General features: G+C 39.5%; 1 protein-coding gene across 4 annotated transcripts in view; it reads left to right on the plus strand.

The window, feature by feature from the left end:
- The window catches only part of col4a6 (collagen, type IV, alpha 6), a 98494-nt gene that overhangs the window by 51184 nt on the left and 25281 nt on the right, over positions 1-22029 (plus strand). For all 4 annotated transcript variants that reach the window (XM_072687563.1, XM_072687561.1, XM_072687564.1 and 1 more), the window contains 7 exons: positions 17377-17511; positions 17666-17710; positions 18547-18666; positions 18826-18885; positions 19097-19159; positions 19276-19311; positions 19965-20006. In XM_072687563.1, the coding sequence (XP_072543664.1) occupies positions 17377-17511; positions 17666-17710; positions 18547-18666; positions 18826-18885; positions 19097-19159; positions 19276-19311; positions 19965-20006 (501 nt within the window). The remainder of the gene's footprint in view (positions 1-17376; positions 17512-17665; positions 17711-18546; positions 18667-18825; positions 18886-19096; positions 19160-19275; positions 19312-19964; positions 20007-22029) is intronic.

The following is a 22029-nucleotide window of genomic DNA, read 5'->3' on the forward strand; positions in this document are numbered from 1 at the left end:
ATTTTGATCTCCACTGTCTAATTGTTTAAACCATGGTTTGTGATAAGCAGCACACAGGAAGTTACTAAAACCACCGTTTGTCTTTGTGTAGACAAACAGACAGACAGATGCACCTGTGAGATTTTTGCAGGTCTTAAGTGCACATCCTTATGACCAGCATTCACTGCCTGTTTAGGCACAAACCTGGAAAAAACCAAACATTTAGAATCAGGAAATACAGCAAATATTCGTAGAAAACACTCGTATCGTCATGGTCACCCCAGAACATTGTATTTCCAAAATGCCAGCGGTAGTTTACAAGGGGGGAAAAAAGCCTTTTTGACTTTCAGTGGAAGTCAGCTTTAACAGAGTATTCCAAATTAATTTAAAGCACTTCTATTGGTCCATTTCTCATGAAGTTTAGGCACAGTTTAAAGATCAGCTGTCAAATTCACATTGTCAAAAAGTCTAAAAAACATAGAACATGTATATATATATATATATCCATGTTCTATGCTGTTAATGAAATTTGTGAAATTTGTCAGTGCATTTTAGAGTCTAGACTTCATCTACTGTTTCTTTTTAAATGAATGGTACCAATGAAGCAGAAGCCACAAGAAGCCATGCGTTACTGTGATTTTTATCAAGGCTATGCACCGTCTCAATTAGGTAAACAATAGCAAGTGTTTGCTGTAGCGGCATTTTAAAATATGTATTTTAAAAATGAAGAGCATGCATTTACAAGTTTCCACAAATGCCAAGCAAAAATGTTATAGACATAAATTATAAACAAATGATCAGGTATTGTTACCAGATCCAGCATTTTTTTCTGTTAATGTAACATTCCTGTCGTGATCAGCCCAGATCTACCTCAGATCTACCTCACTACCTTGTGTTTTCTTCCTGTGGAGAGATCACAGAAGATTTGAAGGGCCATGCAAAGTTCAGAGATTGATGCAGAGAGCGATGTCAACCCAAGTGTGTTTTATTTACGCACAAGTTCAGCAACACACTTGAAGACTACTGCTGTAAACCCAAGTCTCTATGATTGCTCTCGCTCTGTGGTCGGGAGGCTAGGGTCCTCTCTACTGGCTTTCGCTTCTTAGCCAGGAGGTTAGTGTCATCTCTCGTCCTGACGAGAGACGTGCTTTTAAAGATGCAGGGAGTGCCTATGTAACTGCAGTGAACTGTCTTCCTGCACGAAGAGGCAAGTGAAGCAGTGACTCTGCCATCATCCTGCCACACTGAATGTGTTTGCATTCAGACGATTTCACTGCATCTCTAGTGTTAACAATTTCTTTCTTATTGAAACATTTGGGTATATCTGTTCTGTAGTGAAGAGGGCAGGAGTAGCAGCTCGTATTGACATCTGGTTTTACATGTTTGACTCTCGGATTAAGTGAAGTTTGCAGCCATGTTGCAGCAGTTTGTTGTTGTGGAACAGTGTTTAAGGGAAGCCTTAAATGCCCCATCTGTTACTAGTAAAAGTTAGGTACCCAGTCATCTCTCTTCTCAGCGGCAATCCTGGCTGTGTTGTCTTTTGGAAATCGATACACTGAAAGTTTGTCCCACACCTGAGGGAACATTCGGCAACTGAACAACATGGTCCTTCTTTTAACTTCAACATCCTGTCAATAAATCAACCAACAAATCACATAAAAGATAAGGAGCGGCTGTGGCTACTTTTTTATTGTTTTGAACACTGTTAACAACGAACAGAAGTGTGGTAGGAACCACAGGTTTGATCATTTCTTACACTCATGAATATTCATATAAAACAGTTTTTAGATGTTTTTAGGCAGAACACAAATTGAATTATTAGCTGGAAATTGCTTTAAGTGCTTTAATACAGGAACGTACTGAAGGAACGTCATTTCGCTCCACTGTGTACTTAGATCAAGTCAAGTCAATAGTCAAAAAGCTTATTGTCGTTTCATCTATTTGAGCAACATTGAACAGTCCATTAACAACAGAATGGTTTTACTAACTGTCTGTTTTTACATGTATATCATTATACAGTTTTAAAGCAGTCATGGATAGGTGTGTACATATATTGAGGATATTGAGATTTTGCAACGGCTTTAAAAGCAGATCAGCCAAAAGAAGAACTGGATCCATTTAGTTGTGTTCTTGTCATGTCCGTCAAATGGCCTCTCACTGACCACTTAGACGTCTACAGTCTTGTCTACATTACTAAGACAACTAGGTGATAGCCAGGAGATAATAAACCATAAAAACACTGTTCATTCTCCTCTATGAACAAGCAATTCCTTTTGTAGTTTCTTTTTTTTCCCAGACAGTTCTCCCAGTCACTCCATCCAACAGATATCAAAACGAACTGCATTACAAAAGAGTGTTCTTCAACTCCCACACAAGTCCCTCTTATTTATTTGCTTCAGGCTCTTCTGTGAGTCAGATTTGGCACCGGAGTTTGAAACTGTTCTTAGGTCAGATTTATGGTCCTCTGTGTTCCATTCACACCTACCAGATGAGAGATGACTTTTTATTGGCATCAAAACATGCATGCCAGTCTCACCCACCTGAGGACATGAGCACTGTGCAATCTCTCCGCAAGTATTTACAGTAAGGCTTATAGCCGCAGGGCCAGTAGTAAGCGACACTGTGTGATAATTATAACGTTGCCATTTGGCGGGGCTAATAAATCTAACTAAACAAACAGGAGGAAGTTTTGAACTGAAAAGCCAAGGAAGGGCATGGCGACAGTTCAGTGTGTTGCAGGAAAAAGACCCTTTGATTTCAGTTTTTTTTTTAGGGGAGCTGTTTAAGTAGGTGTCTTCAAGCTGTGCTCATGAGGAGCTATTGTTCTGTACGTTTGCATTCAGCTTTGATGGAACTTGCCCAAACCATGTAATCAAGTAGTCAGAATGCAGTCAATTAGATCCTTCATTAGAACTTGCTCTCTAGAAGAGTCCAATTCCAGGTAAAGGTTGGCGGTAACTGCATGACGTTATGTGGTGTGCTGTTATGGGAGGAAAACCCAGAACTAGCTGATTACAGCTTTTTATGTCAGTGGGTTTGAGTGGGTACTGTGGTGTTTGGAGAAGGTGTGATGTTCAGTGGTTTATGAAGGTAGAGTAGGTAGTGTAAAGTGGCAGTCTTTGTCTTTGTGTGTGTTGCAGTGTGTAGTGTAAGTACAGGCTGTGGGCAGACACCTCCTCTAATTGTTGTTTAACATCAGATCGCCTCTGACGGAGACTTTAAGTAGAGCCTTGGCACTCGTAGACATGCATATGCACAAGCATGCACACATACACACAGTTTATAATGTTTTTTGGGATATTTCCTTTGACTTCCATTGACTAAAACATGTTCTACCTATGTACAATTCCTGAAGTCCATTACTGAAATCTTTCTAATTAAAGCCGTTTTAATGCTGCTTTTTTTCTTCATGTGGAGCAGCATCATACATCACACACACAACATATTTTCCATGGTTCATAGTGGCACTCTTGTACTCTTTGTAGATAAGTAATAAATCAAATGTTTAATAGATGAGCATTGGAGGGGAAGGAGGACAATGTGAACTAGTATTAGTTAGCAGAACGTTCCCAGATATTTTTACAAACTGGAACATTTCCCTTTTTTAACCTAAAGAAAAATTATTATATTTTATTGCAGTGGCAATAAAAAATTATTTTGATCAAATTTAAATTTGATATGTTCAGATTAGATTGTAGGTAGCAGGTAGTTATCAGTTATGCTTACACTGCTGATAGACTGCTAAAAGATACACAGCTGACAGAAAAAAGAAATAAAAGCAGTACACTGCAATGCTACACCAAAGCTTATAGCTGAACAAAAGCCTTATTTACAGCATTTATGTTTAGTCTTTGCTGGACACGTTGCGCATTACATATTTTGCATGATTAGCTACGGAGCTAATGTAGGTGCAAAGAGTTTCCAAGTGATCCGATAATGTTGGCGAGTACATGTTAAAACCAGCATCGTAATGGGGCTAACGTTTATGACGTTTATAACGTTTATGACCTATTTGAACCTCGATATAAACACCCGTGGCTGGTGTAGTGTAGTGGGTAACAACACCACCTTCCAAGTGGCAGACTAGGGTTTGATTCGCCAGCCTGGCAATCACACCACACCGCACCATCGGTCGAGGCAAAATTAATAAGTCATTCCAGTCTTGGTCTGCGACTAGGCAGCCTCGGTGTTTCAGCTGCAGTACCATGGCCGACCGACACAGAATGTAGTGCAAAGACCGTGCAGATAAAGATTCAACTGTGTGGCAAGATGGAGACCATTACTAAGTAGCATGTTAAGAGTTTCAGCCTTTGCTGAACATAAAAAAAACAGTAATGCTCAAATGAGTCAGGCTAGACAGATGATGATAGATGAAAATATAGGACATTAAAAACACCTATTCAAGATCCTAATATAGACATTAAAAGACGTCTGTCTTATGCCCAGATAAAAGCATCAGCGCCAGTGATTAATCACTTCCAGTGATTCACCACTCACTCTTTATCTTCCACTGAATCACAAACCACTCACGATACCATTGAACCACAAAGAAAAAACTGAATCTGCCCATAGGGATTAAAACATGTTTCTGTACATGCGACTGGAACTACCATGAACAAAACATTAGTAAGAGTATTAATTCAGTACATAGTACCAACCAGATTACTTCAATACCATGGATTTGTATACCAATACCATTCAGTTTATTTAATTCAAAGATTTCAGTACCCAGTCAGTCTAATCCGTAAAGCAGTAAGCCTGATCATCGCAAAACCTCAACTGGCAATTGGTCGATAAGCTTGTTACTTAAATCAGCTGTCAGTCAGCTTGAAAAAAAAATCTTTAAACAGCTGAGTTTTTTTTTAAGGTATATCTTATGGTGTTTAGAGTATTGGGCTTCATCCTCCCATCTTCTAACTCCTAAACCTTGAACAGACATTAGTTTACAAACAGAGCCAGAGCCCTCCCACAGTATGTGAATTCTCAGATAAACTTCTTCAGGCCTTCCTCAAACTCTCTGTTTGAGCTCTCTGGTCTACAGCTGTGGTCCGCGTCCACCCCAGAAAAAGAGGAGATAGTTAAGCAAGTTTGCCTACTTGGCCAGTGCTGTTACTTTTTGATATGAGTAATCCCAGGCTACAAAAGCCTTGGCCAGCGTTCTCAAACCTTAAACCACCCTTGAGCCTCACTACACCGCCACCAATAGAATCACAGCCCCCAAAACAAACAGCAGCTAACGTGAGGCGATGGAAAGTGAGTGAACCCCAACAAGTGCAGTCAGCCGTTCTGGGAAAGTTTGCCAGACGAGGAGAGGGAATGAGGGAGAGAGACCTCTGTGGGAATATTTAATGAGATAACTCTGCCTCTCTAGAGTCTGATGAGACATTGGGTTTGATTAGGTTGAATATCACCCTTGAGGGCACATCTTATTTTCTAGGAAGCTGTTTTTAATCATCTCATTTCACACTCTGAGTACATGTAGTGACCATGACCAACTCACAGACTAGCATGCTCTCCACTCGGCCAGTGCCCAATGCAAACAAACGCCCATATTGGACTCATTTGGTCCAATAACATCCATTTCCAGTAAGGTCAGAGGTGACAGGAGGCGGACAGCATGGTTTGTGTTAGGATAAACTAAAGAAAAGCAGCGCTGTCTTTCATGTGTAGCAGGGGGGCTTGGGAGAACATGCTCAGGCTCTTAGACACATGGAAGTCTGCTTAAGCTTCCACTACGTCACCTCTTAGAACCCAGCAAATGTTTAATAGAGATATAAAAGCATCCGTATTAGGCCCTGACTGTAGTCCCCACCCAGTCATCAACTGTGACAAAAGTTTAAGTAATCCAGTGCAGTATGCAGTAGGGTTTGTTTGCTCAGCTTGTCAGCTCCATTTGAAGAAGATCGGATACTAGACAGATGTCCTTTACTTTATCGCAAAGTGACTAGTAACTTGAGATCATTTTACAGAGGCATGCTGTAGCAACCTCATCATCTTATCCATTTAGTCCAATTCGGAACCCCTGTATTCCCTTCAGCAGTTCTTGGGTCTTCCTTGAGGTCTCCTTCTAGTTGATCGTGCCTGGTACATTTCCAACAAGAGGTGACCTAGGGGCTTCCTCATCAGATGCCAGAACAATCTCAGCTGGATTCTCTCAAAGCAAAGGAGCAGCTCTCCTTTAAGCTCTTCTCAGATAACAGTGAGCCAAGCCACCTGACGGAGAAAACTCATTTTGGCTGCTTGTATCTGTGATTTCCTTGTTCAGCAGTGCAGTCCTGTGGTCAATTTTACTATAGGTCACTAACGGTTACTAGGTTACTATAGGAAAGTATAAGGATACTGCTTTCTCCCTATAGGTAGAGGGTAAGAACCTATCCCCTACCTATAGGGAGAAAGCAGTATCCTTGTCCAGGATACAACCATGGCTTTAGACCTTTAATATGGATTGATAAACTAGATGCCATCTGCCCATTACAGGGGTTTTTGTATCCGGATAGTATCTGAATATATTTTGACCGGACTGTTTGCGCTTTTGTTTTTATTATTAAAATACGTCGCCAGTGTAGCCAGATTTGATTATACTTTTCAGCGTAAAAAAAACTCAACTTTCTGCCTGTAAATAATGGTTTCTCATCAAAATTGCCCGGCTCCAGGTCACTGTGAACAGTTCAGAGGAATGATGGTGGTTCTAAAATTTGGTGGAACAGATGATTCTCGCATACCCTTGACAACTCCTCAGAAAATGCAACTATTTAAACCGCCAAACTCTAATACTTTACCTTTTTTACCTTTACTTCTCATCTACTGGTAAATAAGCATGAGCGCTCACACGAGAGAGATTGAGATAGATCAAGGAGAGATCCACAGTAATAATTACTCATACTTAACATTGGTTTTAGCAGACGATCACAATGCATCCTGGGGCATTAACACCTGGTTTGTGACAAGTGAAACATAATCCGATAATCAAAAACTCCAGGTGTAAACAGTCTCGAAAGGTCTTGAAATGTTCTTAAATGTGAGGGTGACAATTTGGGTATTCAGTCTAAAGTAATTCTGTAAATAGTTGATGTTTTTTTAGATTGGGGCTGCTTTCATAGATGACTTATAAGATTAAGTCACCAGAAAAATGGTTTATCAATACAAGCAGTATGGCAGTGTATTACAATAAACTGTAATTGATTAAATATGTCAGTGCAGTGTTTTGTGTATATTGTGGTTATCGTCAGTACAGAACTGCAAATGTCATTAAAACAAAGCATAATTGGTTAATTAGTGTTGGGTTTAGGTCAGCACAGTATGTAAAACATACCTCAAATATCAGTATTGTTATACATTTTGTATATTTTTGGCCATATTGCCCAGCCCTAAGATGATGATGATCAAATAGATTTCAGCCCCTTTTTTCTTTTCCCACTCTTGCTGTAACTCTATCCATATATGGATTATTTTTCTCTTTGTTGTTTACAATTATCTTGTTTCCTGTAATTACAGATGATGCTTATCATTACTGCAAACATTAAAAACATGCCTCTCCAAAATGGTCACCATCTGAAAAGACAGGAATGGAGATGCATGTTTTTCACTAGACAGCAGCGTTATGTTTTTGCTTGTTGGTTTGTTTAAAGCATTAAAAAGACCCCAAGGCCTTAAAGTGTCCTTGCAAAATGGATTTGAGGGTCCTTTAGTACATACAGTATTAAAACACCAGTGAATATCCATCATTAATAGCATGCCGTCAGGTATAAGTACAGTATGAGTACAGTAAAATCATATCATGGTAGATTACACTTTCAAGCTTATACCCACTTTTTGGAAGAGGCGCTGCCACCTATTGGAAACTAGTAAAATTACAAGCATTAGATAAAGATATGAAAAAGCATGGGGGAAACCATTGTGTAATGTTTTAGTTTATAAATGAAAATCCTTTATTTGGTCGGGGTCATCTGACCATTGTTTTTACCTGAAAGTTTAAATTACAATCTTCTAATGTTAGATCCATTAAAAACATTATTTTTTGACTTATTTTTCATGACAGAAAACAAACAGTAAACAGCACTGCATGAGTTAAAATGAGTAATAGGCAGACATGGTGAGACCTGTAGATGAAATTCATCTTCATTACCCACAGAAATCGCTCTTCCAATCTGTCACAATTCGTCTGCAGCTCAGTGGACCTCCGTTCAACTATTTTCCATTAAGAAATTCATATATACACTTAGTATATTGGTTCATTAAATTTGTAAATTATATGTTCATTAGATGGGGGGAATTTAATAGTATGTATTCATTAAAAGACTAAAATCGACAAGACCAAGAATGTTCAGTTATAGAGTAGAGCATCTGTGTGTGTGTGGGGGGGGGGGGCTTGAACCCATGGCTAGCATTCCCATGCTCTAATTTTATTAGTGTGTTTTCAATGAAGAACTCAAACACACACAGATAGACAGACACTCATCATGATGTTGAATGTATTAAGAAAACACACATTGGAATCCAGTTCTCTAACCTAAACACAGCTGTCCTGTCCCCTCCTCCCACACACACACACAACTGGACTGGACCGGTCACCTGCATGTTGTTTTATTGAGGCTCTGTTATATGAAATCTCAGTTGTCTAGAAGATATTTAAAGTGCTGGAGCCAAAATTCACTGTTAACAGTGTTAAAAACTGTTACAGGTCTCTTACCATACATATTAGGTCATACATATTGCAGATCTCAAGCAAAACCTTGTATCTCTTTACAGGAGAAGAAATGTATTGTATGACTTTACAGGAGAAGGAAAAAAAACAACTTCTTAACTTTCAATGGAAGTCGGTGTAAAACATTAATGTACATTCGTTGTGAGATTTTGACACAGTGTAAAGAACAATTGCAATATTCACATTATGCCAAAATCATCATCTCTTAATGCTGAATTTTGGCCGACACTGATCAAATATTTGTGTTTTATATAAATAACACATCCACACAGTTAGATAATAGTTCTGCTGATTAATACTGAAGTAAAATCACTGTTTTTAGTATCAGTTTCTATAATGAGACATTCTGCACAGATTGATTTAGTAGAAACATTTCTTAAAATGACTTATAGTGTGTTAATATCTTGTTTGTAGTGGTTGTATCTTGTTTGTAATATGTATTGGTTGGTGTGGCGCAACAGATAATACCACTACCTGCTAATGAGCTACCTCACCACATGGGAGACTGGGGTTCGATTCCCAGTCTGGGTGACTATGCTGCGCTACACCAATAAGACTCCTAACACTACATTGGCCCACCTCTGTAATATGAGTAACCCTGTAAGTCGCTCTGGATAAGAGCGTCAGCTAAATGCCATAAATGTAAATGTTTAATATCTTATTATCCAGTCTGACTCTTCTCCCTGACTATTTACTGCAGTCAGGTATTTAGTATACAGTTCTGCTGTAAGATAGTTGTACTTTACAGCTCTTTTATTTATGTTCTGAGAACGTCCTAACTGCTGCTGGCTGGGAATTGAGGACACCAGGTGGGCCTCTGAACACGGGATTGGGATTAAAATAGCAGATACCTGATCCATTAAAATGTGTCATGTGGATCAGCCCCAATCATAATCCACTGGACCAGATTGGGACATCACTAGTGTATATATAAATCTGTGTAAATAAAGGGCAATTTGATAATTAACTGGTAGAGAGAGTGTTCAATATAATGCTTGCTCAACCACTTAAGAATCTTCTTTGCAAGATCTTTTCTATGGAAATTTGCCTGGGCAGTAAGTGTTTGTTTGCCTAGTAAAAGATTAATATTGGAGTAAATACTTGAATGAATTAAACATGATTGCATTAAATATTACTATACATGATGTTTTTTGTTTGTTTTACCCCAGTGCTGGTGCTTTTATTTCAGCAATCATGTATAAGTATGCACATCTATTATTATAATCCTAAACTCCCAGCTTCCTTTAACCTGCAGTAACAAAAAAGGAAAACAATCTTCAGTCCACTTGATTATTTACTTCTTATCTAATAACTCGTTTTGAAGAGAAGAGCCAGCTGAAGCAGAATGTGAGTGTGTGTCTGAGTCGGTCTGCTTGGCACTGTGCCCCAGTTGGCCGATGTCCTAGAAACAGGTTATCAAGGCCAAATCAATCAAACTCTACTGTGCCCTGCTGTGATGTGGCGCTGAATGTTTCCTTGCGCCATGCCCATCACTGCTGCCGCTGAGCATGCGGTGTGACAGTTAAAATCATCCCCCGAGCCTCAATCCCAAAGAACAATGGGTCCCCGCAAATCCTCAGGGCCAGCAGAACGGAGCGGGGTGATCCAGAGGGAATCTGTCGGCTCATGGATTCTCTTGGCTGTACGGACAGGAAGTGAGGTGCGTGCTGGGTAGCCAGGCTGGTAAGGCCGGGTGGCTTAAGCACATAGAATAGGTTCTATTGTGGGCATTGTGAGGAGGGGGATTTGCGCCACAAATGACTCAGTCTAGTGCACGTTAATGTGGCTGGAAGTCTTTCTTTTTTCTGGCTGCATGGAAAAAAAGAGCATGTTTTTAAATGGGTGGGTACAAGGTCTAACATCTGAGCGTCTAATTAGGATGACGGAGGACATTAAAGCTGTGTCATGTAAGAAAAGTGTTACGATAAACTTTCTTGAAAATAAAGGTGCTACAAAGGGTTGCTTGAGTGATGCCATTGAAGATCCAGTGCCCTAAAGGATCTGTGGGTTTGAAGAACCATTGAGAAGGAACCTTTCCATTAAGTAAAGCTTTTCCACACTCCTAAATCTTTCACAAACATGGTTCATTAGGACCATTTTAAAGAGTGCAGTGTGCTAATTTAGAATTGAATCCTTTCAGAAGCTCCATGATATTCCAGAAAATCCTGTGCACTGCAGTGAATTTCTCATTTACGATATAGTTGCGTCTTCACTGCAGTACAGTCTTGTTTTAGTAAGTAGACTTTGTGTTATGTGTGTAAATATTGTGTAATGTTTTTGTATATTTGTGTAATTTTGCATCCAGAATACACACACACACACATTACACATTAAACGTCTATGATGCAAACATTCTGGTATGCACTTTCCATCCAGCTGACAATTTAAACCACACCTAAATCTAAATTAACCATTCAAACCACACCTTGATCTAAGTCTCCCCTGAAGAAATTTAGCTTAGCCGAATGGCACAACAATTACCAGCATTTAAGTCTGGAATAGTTTTTCAGAGAATATTGGGAACGTATACAAGCATTATAGACGTCTCTAAAGCCAGATTAAAAACATGCATGTTTTGGCTAGTACATATCCTGTGCATTGGCCTTTTTGGTTCTCCTATTGTTCATATCTGTCCTGTTACTTTATTTAGAGCATTATACTCTAAATAAAAAAAGTTTTGGGACACCTGCTTGCTCATCGTTTCTTCATAAATCTACTTAAAAAAAGTTAATCCTGCTTTTTTTTTTGGAGGAACTGTCTCTACTGTCCAGGGAAGGCTACTACTACAGAAGGATTTCGTAAGATTTTGGAGCTTTGCTCAGAGGATTTGATTGCATTCAGCATCAGGGGTGTGTTGGATGATCACAACCCCGCCTCATCCCAAAAGTACTGGATATAGCACTATCATTCCAGAGAACATAGCTCCTCAGTGCTGGGGAGGCTTTATACCCCTATTGCCCATGCCTGACATTAGGCAGGGAAGGTTAATGTTAATCTGCTCCAGAGAATCCGGTTCTATTGGCAGTGCTTCTCTACAGGGACTAGGCAAGCTGTGTGTGTGCAGTTGCATGCATGCATATATTAGAAGATTATATATTAGAAGTTCACAAACATTTGGACATAGTGTGTTTTTATATTTCTGATATATATTATGTTGAATATATCAATGAAAAAGCTCAAGCTGTGAACATGTGAATACTCTACATGTTCAAAAACAAGGTGCCTTAAATGGTTCTTTGAGTGGTGCCATAGAAGAACCCCAAAAGTACCATGTGTGTAATAGAGATGTGTGTAAGTGTGAAGAACCTTTTAAATTATTAAGGAAACTTTGAATCAGCTGAAGATTTTGTGGACCTTAAAAGGTTCTTCACGTATTCCAAATATGGTTCTTTATGAAAGCACAAGTGGTTATTTTATGGCATCACTGAAAGATCCGTTTGAAGCACCTTTCATTTTAAGTGTCTAGCTGTTTCAAAAGAGGTTTAATCAGCGGTGTTTTGGAGGCCTGAAGCAGTGTGTTTAATGAGTTTAATAATCAGACATGGTGAGACTTGCGGATTAAATGTATCTTTATCTCTCAGTTAGCCACAGAAAGTCTAGATCTTTCCACAACTGTCAATATTTCACTGTAGCCTGATGATGTTATTTGCACACAACTGATGACTGAAGAATAATTTTTATCTAACCAAGAAATACACAGCATGTAGGCAAATGTTCACATATTGTTTCATCACCCCACTTATTCATCTCTATTGTCATGAATATATTGCTCAACGTCTAGATGAAACGTCTGTGCTGTGTTTTTGAGTTCTATCTCTAAAGCCGAAACCTCAAAACCAGGACTGACAGGCTTCTTCCACTTAATGATTTGTAGAGTCAATGTAGGTTAAGCAGTGGTTCCAATAATTACAGTCAGGAAGAGGATTTGCTTGAAGGGGGAAGAGTTGAACCACAGTAAAATGTATTGCAGTACATTAAATGTGGTTGACATTTAAGCAGCATAATATTTGACCTGATTTCTGATAACATTTTACTATACAGGAGTTTACATATTGTCACATGACTCCTACATTAGGCCTTCAAGCCGACCAATATGAACCAACATATACAATATATGTCCAAATGTTTATGAACACCCCTTGTAATTAATGCATTCAGCTACTTAAGATGGCGCCCATTTTGCTGAGATGCACAGATGTGCAAATGCGCACACAGCTTGTCTACTCCCTGTATAGAAATACTGCCAATAGAATAGAATTTATAGAGCAGATCAACATGAACCTATTGGCATCATGTCTATTGGCAGGCTTGGTCTAGAGGGGTATAAAGCCCCCAGCATTGAGCTGTGGAATAGTGGAACTGTTTTCAGAATGATGGTGCTCCAGCCAATACTGGGGTGGGTTTGGGATTTTAGGCATGAGGTGGTGGTTGTGATCATTCAAGCTCCTGGTTTTACTAATGCTCTTGTCTCTGAATGCAATCAGATAATCACAGCAAATTTCCAGAATCTAGTAAAAAGATACAAGAAGAAACAATATATTTGCAGGTGTCCCAATACTTTATTCATATAGTGTACATACACAAGGCTTATTACTGTGTCAGTTGTCATACAGTAACACTTGCTGAGGTGAGCCTGCATCAAAATGGACAGCTTTTGTAACAATTGGCCCATGGAGGAACAAGCCTTTCAGAAGGTAGGAGGTTTCAGATAATGTAGGTTCTTGTCAGTTGTCATGAATGCTTACCTGATACACAGGTGTCATGTAGCCTTAAAAATAACAAAAGACAAAGTGCTTTGTAGGTACAATTAATGAATATTGATGCATGAATAAAACACAAAAGAAGCCGTGTTTAAGACCTAGTCAGCTGTTCTTTTTCTGGAGTTTGATGAAACAGACTGTCAGTTTTGAGTATTCTGAATATTTTACCCTGCTCATTCATGTTCAACCTGTCCTGCATTAGTCTACAATTGTGTGTTATTCATAATAAAATGTGAATGGGCTATGGCAGCATGTCACATCAGTTCGTCGGGAAAATATCCTAATGCCTAGAGAAAAACAGTGAAGCAGGTAATTGATCCAGTTAACAAAACTGTCCACCGTCTTTTGTCGTGTTTCTCTCAATGGCAGCTGTGCCTGGGGGGTAACCATTCTGTAATCACTCAGGTATGCAGGCAAGTTTGAAAGAAAGGGCTTACTTCCCTTCTTTAACCAGGATCGCAGTACTTGGATGAGGTGTATTTTGTTTAAAGGAAAATCTAGCCATAATGCATTACATATACAGAGTTGCACCTAATTATTTAAAGCCATTTATTTTGGCTGTTAAAGTTGTTTTTACCAGCAAAAACACAGGTTACAGTACAAAATGCTAGTAAGCATATTTACAGTAAAAAGCATCAAGAATTTCTCATTTTGAAAAAAGAAGTTAATTTTTTTGTGAGATCAGCTGCTGGATGGCTCTATAACCATCTCGCCAGATTTAACACCATTAAGCTCTGATTTACCAAACCAGGTGTTGGATGATGGCTATAAATAATACTAGGCTCCCATTTGGAGATCTTATAATAAACACAGTGATGTAAAACCACTATTTTGAATATTTTTTCTGTCCTGATATTCACACATGCCTAAAACCTAAAATCAGAAGACCCCCCCCTTCAATTAGGGGGTGAACTGATGTTGTCTTGTTTCTGATCCCCTAGCACTATTGCAGGGGGAAGTTCCATCTCTGCCCTGCTGTGTTCAAGCTTGTTAAGCATTCATCACACCCTATCAAAAGGCTGTGTTTACTAAGGCAGTTTAGAGGTCTGGGTCAAAAGAAAGCTTCTCCAGGCTCTGTTCTTCCTCTAATAACTGTGCAGCTACTTTAATGGTGGGAGGAGTCACTGTTAAGAGCTGAGTCATGTAATGATTTAGAGTGTGTTATCAAGCCCTTGATTAGTCAGGTCTTTTGTATTTGGTTAGGGAGTCAATAAGCCATGGGTGCCAAATCTCACCTGTAAAGGGCTGGTCAGAGTGCGGGTTTAAGAGTAGCAACCTGTCAAGTAAAGGCTTCAGTTTAGTGGTTGGATAAGACTGGACTGGTCATCCCTGCACTAAGACTATGGCCAAGATACCTAATACACTGCTTAATATATCCTGGAGTGCATTAGGTGTCTTGACCACAGTCTTGCACAAAATTGTGATGCCTGAGAATTGGAATTGGTATTGGTTTCCCCTACAGCCAGCGGTTGGAGGACTGGGCCATTGATGACAGGGTAGTAGGTTCGATACCTGGGTTGGGCAAGCTGCTGCTGTTGGGCTCCTGAGGAAGGCCGTTAACAATCACTGCTCCCCAGACACGCGGGGCGATGGCTGCCCACCACTCCTGGCACGTCTGCCCACTATATCACTGAATGCACAGATGGGTTAAAGGCAGAGGCCAAATTCTAGTGGAATTCCAGCTTTGCGTGACCACTAAAAGACACACTTGCACGCATTTATGAACAAGCAGAGAGATACGGAGCAGTCATTGAAAGTGAAAAAAGCATGTGGACTGTGGTGGGCTAATAATATAGGATTTTACACAAATGTGACTCAGCATTACAGTTCTTGCGAGCGTTGTACTGGAGCGTTGTACTTGTAATTGGAAAATCAACATGAGTACGTAACATTTTGGCCATAAGATAACAGCTGCAAAATGTTGCTGTAACTAGTGGTGCTGTAACTATTGTGTAGCCCTAATGTACAGTGTATATACTGTACACTCATCATGATAGTATATTAGTACACTATTTTTGCAGGCAGTGTATTTAGTTTAGTCAGAAATCACACTCTGTACAAAGCCTAGGTTTAATACAGTGAACCCTGCAGAGATACCGTACACATGTTGTGCACTGCTTCTCGTTTTCAAAGTCAGACTCAGGTTGCAGGGTGGTAATTGTGGGTAATGGAGGGTCTGGCTGGATTGCTGTGACCAGGGCTTCCTCTCCCCTCCTGGCCTGTGTGTCTGGAGGCTCAGCTAGGCCCTCACTGGAACCAGGTGGCCCTTCAAATTACACCTAATTCTGTCTCTCCCTGCCAGCCATTAATTGTAGGGTGTGAAACTCTTTCAGTCTGTGAGTTTAGTCTGTGTGTGTGTGACGCAGAGAGGGAGAGAGAGACCGGGTTTCTATGGTATGCACTTACTCACACAGGCATACTTGAATGAAATCTCACTAAAGGCCATCCTAAGTGACCCCACCTACTCTCCACCCTTACTTGCTCTCCCTCCCTCTCGCTGTCTCTCTCTCTGACTTAGTGTGGACTACAAAATGCGCTAATGATCATCTGTCAGTCACTCTATAACTCCAGTGCTGCTCTGGGAGGGACTCCGCCAACAGCAATAAATCTCCTCTTCTTATACTGCATGTCAGATGAGCTTTATGCTATGTGAGGAAATGTAATTATCTAATGTCGCCACCCTGTGGTGTTCCAGTAGAGTTGCAGCTTACAGATCAAATCATAAAAAAAAGACCTACAGGATGTAAAATATTTTGTCTGTGTGGCCATCATAATGACATAAGCAGACCTTTTAAGATATGCACTTCAGCACAGGTGCTCAGTTGTGACCTCCAGATCACACTTGTGACCTCCTTTTGCTACCAGCCATCATAGACATTTAGTCCCTTTGCCACAAATGCAGACAAAGGCCTATTATGGGACCACTATTTCGTTAATGGAGTGTGTGTTTCCGGGGGGTGGAGGGGCAGGGTGGTTGGGCTGTGTGTGAGAAAGTGAAAAAGAGAATTCCTGATTCTGATTGGATTCTAATACAATGCTCTCAAAACAGTTGGGAAAAATCTGTTCTTCACTGTGTGTCTCCAGTGATTGACAGCCTCTAAAGCACAATAAGCACATTTACATCAGCTTAAGCTTTAAGATATGTTAGATCAAACTGATTGTAATGTGGCAATGTGGCATTTACAACCCTTTTTATTTGAGGGTACAGTTTCTACTCTTATCTAATAAGAAATAATATGAAGGTGCCCCTTGTGTGCTTTCTTTAGCATCAGAGTATGTTAAAATGATGAGCACTAACTATTGTAATAAAAAAGAATGATGGCCATCTAGCACCAACAGTGAGGTCCAAAACACCCAAAACAATATGAAAATATTTTATTTTTTTTTTACCAGGAAATAAACAGGCTTTTTTAGAATTTGGGGGATTTTTTTTTTTTAAAACACATAGTTTGGTTCTGTTTATTTTTTCCAAATTAAAAACTATTCACATTGTAAATGATGAGCTGTAAAATCCATCATCCATCATAAAGTTTACATCATCTTGTTTTTATCTTATGATTTTTATATATTTTTTTATAGGAAATCTTTTTTAAATGTCTCATTCTGTCCATTAAAACTTGTGGTCAGCTGATTCAGATGCTGCAGATGCTGAAGATTATACTTCTCACTGAAATTGTTGTGCTACTAATAGAACTTTTAATGAAAAACATTAACATGAACAGCATTTGTGAGGTCAGGATGTTGGATGATCACCACGTAAATGGTTGTAACTTAAAGTAACTGAATTTACTCATCAGAAGGGATGTCCACTTTTAGACATAAAGTGTACCTCGCCGCCTTTAAAAACATTAAGGCACTTTTACAGTAATACAGAAGAATTATAGACTTATAGCTTTATCTCGGTCAATACTAATTTTTGCTTTTTGTTTTTAGGGTCGGCCGGGATCCTTGGGGCCGCCAGGGCCTAGTGGGCCTGAAGGTTTCATTGGAGGCCCAGGACCTGTAGGGCCTAATGGAGAAAGAGGCCATGCTGGGCGGTCAGGGCCCTCTGGACCAAAAGGGGATAAGGTGAGGCTGTCTGTGTAAATGTGTATTTGTTGTAACACACTCATTTATCAGAAAATGAGATTCAGTTTATACACATCCTTCATATTGCACCCTTAACTGTGTATAATGCAGTTTGAAGTAAGCAGCTCATGCAAGTGTTAAATTTTTTGTACAGGGTCCTATGGGTGTTCCTGGATTTCCGGGTAATGATGGTGTTCCTGTAAGTAAACCGTTTTTCTAAACTGTTTTTAGACTACAGGCCTAAGTGCTTATCCCAGTTAATCAAGATGGTTAAGAGAATATTCAGATGTTTCATTACCTAACCTCAATATACTACATGTATAGAATAGGGTCAGTTCCCATGGACAATAATTTCCACACATTTCCCTGTACTGTAAACAAACAGTAAGCTGTTAACGCACTGCATGTCTAATAGAAGCAAATGGACAGGTGCTGAAGCTAGTGTCCATTGGCAATGTAATTACTTTTGTGATAACTCTCTGTATACTAAAACCTAGTCTTATTATTTTTAGACATAATTTCAGTCTAGTAGCTAGATTAATAATTCTCAATCATTTTCTTCTGGCAAATCAAATAACCACAAAGATATAACAGGGCACAGTGTACTGAAGTGACTTACCACCTTTTTTCATTGTGTACAGCAATGTAATCAGTCTTGAAAGTAACACTGTAAAGGTAAAGGTTCACGTATTTGTCACTGTACAGCGAAATGTGTCCTCCGCATTTAACCCATCTGTTTTAGTGAACACACACACACACACACACACACACTAGTGAACTAGGGGCAGTGAGCACACACACCCAGAGCGGTGGGCAGCCAGCGCCCGGGGAGCAGAGACGGTAAAGGCCCCTTGCTCAGGGGCCCAACAGTGGCAGCTTGCCAAGCCCGGGAATCGAACCCACAACCCTGTTATTGATATCCCGGCTCTCTAACCGCTGAGCCACCGCTGATGACCCATAGTGGACTTTGTTTTACCTGAGCAGCAGAACACCAGTACATACCCATAGATATTGTGGTTTAACATCTTTCCACAGGGTCACCCTGGCCAGGAAGGGTCACGGGGGCTTCCAGGGGCAGACGGCTGTAATGGAACACGTGGTGACCGTGGCTTCCAAAGTGGTTTCCCAGGGCTACCTGGGAGATCTGGAGCTCCAGTGAGTATGCAGGGATAGTTTTTTTTTTGAGAATGTAGGGATGTTTTTTCCTTGTTTCTTTATCTGGCCTGATAACCTATCAGGCAAAATAGCTAAAATGGTGTCCTTGGTTTCTTGTTCTTGAAATGGCACACAATAATCTGACCTTGTTTGTTTTAGGGGTTACCTGGTATCAAAGGGCAGAAAGGAGAGCCAATGTATATTCCTATAGGCATTACGGTAACACAGCATCCACACTATGCATTTCTTTTCTTACTGACCATATTAAACTGGGTTGATTTCATAACATCTAAAAGCCGCTGTGCAATTAAGAGTTTCCAGTCTTCTTAAAAGCAAACAAACAAATAGTTCATTAGTAAAAATATAGGATTTGAGGCTTTTATAATAGGGCAGAAGTACTGACTTCTACCTGACTTGTTTATTCCTGCAGGGCCCACCAGGTCCACCTGGTCCTTCAGGTCTACCTGGTCCCATTGGTCCTATTGGTTATCCCGTACGTACCTGTTATTTTTATTTAAAAAAAAAAATGTTTCTCAAACGGATTTGTTTTTTTATAATTGTCCATTATGATATGTATTTACATATATCTCTCTCACACTCTCGTTTTAGGGCCCACCTGGTCCACCGGGTCCTCCTGGGCCAACAGTAAGTTAGAATAGAGAATTTTGAAGTATAAACTTTTTTTGTATTTACTTCCAACTACTCACTGGTTGCAGGCTAAACTAAACTGAGGCACTTTGTACATACTATTGGCTTAGATTATAATTTGTATTTAGTACATTAGTACATTGATTTATATATAGATTGCTACTGATACTGTTATGCTATTGTAAACATACTACAATATAAAATAATAGTCCTCCAATTATATTTTTTCATGAAAAATGTTTACGGTTCCATATTGATTGCTTAATTTTGGTTAATGGATCTTAGGCTCTTGGTGTATCAAGCAACAAAAACAACATAGTTTTCCAGTACAGGGCACTAAATTGGTATTACAACAGTAGGGAGTTTAATCTAAACATTTGATTATTCTAGCTAACATAACCTCATGTTATGTGGTCTCACTCATCAGGATTTTCCACTTTGGAGTGTTGGACATGATCTTAATATAATTCTTCCTCAGACTCTTCTAATGGCAAGAGATTCTAGTTGACTTTAGCTTGGAGCACTCATGGTAGCTGTGGGTGTTAGCACAGGACATCAGACCAAAGTGAATGTGGGCAGATCTGTCTGCACACCGTTGGAACCATTGAACGTTTAAAGACCAGTGTTTGACTTTTCTGCTTATTTTGTAGGGAAGCGCCGGTGTGGGTTATCAAGGAGAAAGTGGAGAGAAGGTAACTGTTTTTATTCACCAACACCAACAGAAACCACCTCTCTATTCTATTCATATATTTGAAGAGATTTCCTGTTTGATTTCTTTTCCTGTGTCACATACTATATCTATAAGTTGATAAATAGGGAGTTTGACCTATGTCTGTGCTTTTTGTATATAATGGTGTAATCATGCATGAAGGTGTGTGTTCTGGCTGTTCTGTGTTTTCAAATGGGATGTCATTGCATTTCATTTGAAGGGTTTTATTCATATAACCAATCTAACCAATCTATAATTGGTTGTGTCCACTGGGAATTTGATCTGAAAAGGATACTTTAACCAAACAGTGCTATTCAGTGAGGACAAATGTAGCCAGTTTGCGTGAGATCATGCTAACTCTCCATCTTCCATTCGCTGTGGTGACGTTTGGCTTTTTTGGTTGAATTATCCTTCTAAGCTAAGACACCACCAGAAGTGATCTAATTAAATCCCATGCATGCCAGAACAAGTTCTCCTTTCTTCTCTTAACATTCTCAACCAACCATGAATCAACCACCCTGGATATGTTATGGATCTCCTACGTGCATCCCATTTTCTTATTTTCAGGCATGAAATACACAATATGATGAGTGCTGTCCTTAACAAAGATGAGAGAGTCTAAGTAACACATTCTGTGAATACAGTTTATACAGTATAGTTACTGTAAACAAAGGCAGTTTATGTCTGGCATAGATAGTCATGGATGGACCAGATGATCCCAGGGTGCCAGATTCACATTATACAGAAATAGAGATACAAGGTTTTTGCCTCTAGCCCATGCCTAATGCCAGGGGTGGAACTGAAAACATTGGGGATCTAGTGGGGTGGATCATCCAACATCCTGATCTCACTAACACTCTTGTTGCTGAATACAATCAAATCCCCAAAGCAATGCTCCAAAATGTAGTAGAACGCCAGTTACAAAAGCAGCATTCTTTTGTCTTTTAATACCCTTGATTTGGGAAGAAACAAAGAATGGACAGGTGTCCAAATACTTATGTCTATATAGTGTATTTACAATAAGCAGCATGTGTGTTTGTAATAATTTTTTTGGGTTGTTGTGGGACATTATAATCTCAGATTAACCAGTATTCATAAGCAGTGTTACTGATATCTCTCTCATCATATTTGAAACACATACAGTGCTATTCTGTTTTGATTCTGCTCATTTGGGGCAAAGCCAGCACAGTAGCACTGCGGAAACCAGATTTTTCCTTCTGTTACACGGCAGTTCAAGGTTTTCTTTTTTTTTTAATAGATAAATTAATCATTTATATCTATTTTTTTAATGTATTTTTTTGCATTTTCACATGGAATCTTTGAGCTGCCTTACTGGTTGAGGATTCAATTGGCCTGTGCCTAAGGTCAGCTTGGGCATAAGAATGCAACAGCAGTCAACATCCACTGGCCTGGATTTTTTGTGTGGCATGTTACTATGTTGCGTTTTTATGTATCAGCTATACCTGACTGTGCTGGGTCTGGATTCACCTGCTCCTCCTTTCTGTGTGGCTTCATTTCCTTTGATATATTGGATGAGACACTCTTTGGGGAAGCTTGGGAATTGTAGGGTTATTCTTTTTTTGCCAATGAGAAACACACTAACAGGTGTTGGGGGAAACCTTATGCATGCTTTCTTCTCTCAAATCAAAGACTTCTCAATGAACAGTGGCCGAGGTGTAGACATGTCTATTAAATTGTGACTTAAGTGTTAATGTTTGGATTGATTGATTTGAACTAGTTGTAAATTGTTAGCCTTCTAAAAACTAGTTTAGTCAGCACGTCATTTAAAGGAGTATACATTGAAAAGTGAGCCCACTATTCCTACCTTCTGTCTTTCTTTTCTTTTCTATCTTTATTACTCTTCCTCTCTCCTTCTTCTTTTATGTTGATTGCTACTAATATAATCTCCCTTTCTAAATTATGCTTCGTACCCTATGCTTTTTCCATTTGTGTAACTCTTCTCTTTTTAACATGGCTTTTTTTTATACCTTCCCTTGTCCTCCCTA

The sequence above is a fragment of the Salminus brasiliensis genome, chromosome 9 (assembly GCF_030463535.1).
Source record: "Salminus brasiliensis chromosome 9, fSalBra1.hap2, whole genome shotgun sequence".
NCBI lineage: Eukaryota > Metazoa > Chordata > Actinopteri > Characiformes > Bryconidae > Salminus > Salminus brasiliensis.